Source organism: Haemaphysalis longicornis, unplaced genomic scaffold (genome assembly GCF_048455015.1).
Source record: "Haemaphysalis longicornis isolate Haplotype H1 unplaced genomic scaffold, Haemaphysalis longicornis Haplotype H1 scaffold_1, whole genome shotgun sequence".
In the NCBI taxonomy this organism is placed as follows: domain Eukaryota; kingdom Metazoa; phylum Arthropoda; class Arachnida; order Ixodida; family Ixodidae; genus Haemaphysalis; species Haemaphysalis longicornis.
The window spans coordinates 162,363,409-162,365,954 of NW_027526203.1; the positions used below are offsets into that span (position 1 = coordinate 162,363,409).

Here is a 2,546-nt window from a genome sequence, read left to right on the forward strand (position 1 = left end):
GCTACCAGGTCGTCCCACTCAGCTGGTCAAGGGGGCCCGCCCACAGTGCCCAAACCGTCCCATGCGGCATCGTCGGTGGTTACAGCGTCAACTAGAACCACACGGCCCACTCCAGTCTACCTGCAGACTTGCCGCGCATGGGCGACGGGTCCCAACGGTCAGCTTCTGGTGAGGGTTCTGCTAGACACGGGCAGCCAGCGGACGTTCATTCGGCGTGACGTTTCGCGCGCTCTGGGCTACTCCGTTGAAGGCGTTGAGGACCTCAGGCTGGTCACATTCGGCAAGAGCCACCATGCAGCAGCTGAGAAGTATCCTCGTGTGTCAGTCACGGTGGCCAGCCAGAACAACGGCAAGCAGGCGGTCATCGACGCCCTTGAGGTCCCAAGTATCTGCGTCGTTACGAGTCCCCCAATCACCGATGACACGCTTAGACTGATGCACGACCATGGTCTTTTCACCGCTGACACTTCGCCCGCGTCGGCTTACATGGATGACCACATCAGCATCCTAATTGGGTAAGATTTCTACTGGAAAGTTACCTCGGGGAACATTTCACGGCTGACTCCGCACCTGACCGCCGTCGAAACAATGTTCGGCTGGACTCTCCAGGGTGCACACTCCGACGAAACTGGCTGGACTTCGGTATCATCTAGTGCTTTATTCCTGGCCCTCATGGAGCCCTCGCTGGATGACGCAGCGGCAGATAACGAGTTATCGTCACTGTGGCGACTGGATGCTATCGGGATCAAAGAAAGACCTGATGCGTCAGTGCTGGACCGCGCGGCCGTAGAGCAATTCGAGAGCGACGTGAGGAAGAATGGCGCGCGGTACGAGGTTCCACTCATGATCCAGGAGCCAGGGCTGGACGCCAGCGCTGACAACTATAGGCTCGCAGAACAGCGGTTGCGTGTGCAGATGCGGCGCTTTCGTGGTCAGCCTGAGCTGCTGTCCCAGTACGACAATGCAATCCGGACGTATTTCAACGACGGCCATGCCGAACGAGTTCCCGAGCATGACGGTGACCAATGCTCGACAACCAGGTACTACATGCCGCATCACGGTGTGGTTCGTCGGGACGCCGTCACAACCAAGCTAAGGGTGGTCTTCGATGCCTCGTCACATGTTTCGGGGCAACCTTCGCTGAACAGCATTCTCTGTAAGGGGCCCAAGTTGGATGCGGACCTGTTAAGGCTCATTCTTAAATTCAGGTTCTATCCCGTGGTCATGGTCGCAGATATAAAGAAGGCCTACCTCCAGATGATTGTTCGGGAACAGGACAGGGACGCGCTACGTTTTTTGTGGGTCGAGCGCCTTCCTACACCGAATGAGCCCTTTCCTCCAGTAGTGAAGTGGCGAATGACACGGGTTCCTTTTGGTGCGAGATCGAGTCCCTTTTTGCTCGCCGCCACTTTGCACCATCATCTGCGAGTCTCACAAAAGTTTCCGGACACCGCCGCCATCTTGCGAGAGTCTTTCTATGTCGACGACCTCATCATTGGCATGGACAACGTCGACCGAGCTCATCAGATATATTCGGAAGCAAGGGCTGTAATGGCCGAAGCCGGAATGGAGCTCCGAAAATGGGCTTCCAACATCTCTTCCCTGCGGGACTTGTTCATAAGAGATAAGGTCGCATTGGAGGATGAAGGTGGCGACGCCACCACAATGAAAGTTCTCGGGGTGAGCTGGAACCGCATTGACGACACGCTGCTCATCAGCACAGGAAACGTGACCGCGTTTATCAACACAAAGCCCACCACCAAGCGAACCCTGCTACAAACATTTGCAAGAATCTACGATCCGCTAGGCTTCTTGGCACCATTCACGGTCCGGGCAAAGGTTATATTTCAAGATTTATGGAAGCTGCGACACCCATGGGACAGTCCTCTACGACGTGAGCAACTCACCGCCTGGAACGCATGGTGCTCCGAACTAACCTAGCTGCAACACCTTTGTTTGCCACGAAACGTATCAGACAACCAAGGTTACCCGGAGCAGTCCATCGAAATCCACTTCTTCGCGGACGCTAGCCCGCGAGCATATGGCACAGCTGTCTACGTCCGCCGACGCTCCGCGCATGGTGACCCGTTTGAGGCAAATCTGCTGATCAGCAAAGGTCGTGTGGCCCCTATCAAGGCGACGACGTTGCCTCGCCTCGAGCTCCTTGCCTGCCTCATCGCAGCGCGCCTTTACAACTACCTAATGCGAGTTCCTGGCCTATCAGCCACACGTGCGTTCTTCTGGTCGGACGCGCAGATTGCCCTGCATTGGATATGCGGGGAACCTAGCCGGTGGCCACCCTTCGTCCGAAATCGCGTCGAAGAGATCCAGCGCCTAACCAAGGGATGCAGATGGGACAATCCTGCCGACCTCATCACACGCGGAATAAGTGCAACAGTCCTCAGAACCTCAGAGCTTTGGTGGCATGGACCATCATGGATCACCCACACAGAAAACCTGTGGCCATTGAACCAGCCCCAGGAAGTCGCTGACTTCGTCGACCCGTCACCAGCCTTGGCGTCATCTTGCCCGGTGGGGTCTTCGCC

At 56.5% G+C, this 2,546-nt stretch overlaps 1 protein-coding gene across 1 annotated transcript; it reads left to right on the forward strand.

The window, feature by feature from the left end:
- Positions 1-672: 672 nt before the first annotated feature.
- On the forward strand, positions 673-1,941 carry LOC144155514 (uncharacterized). Its single transcript, XM_077687017.1, has one exon. The coding sequence runs from the start codon at positions 673-675 to the stop codon at positions 1,939-1,941; it is 1,269 nt and encodes a 422-aa protein (XP_077543143.1).
- The last annotated feature ends 605 nt before the right edge of the window (positions 1,942-2,546 follow it).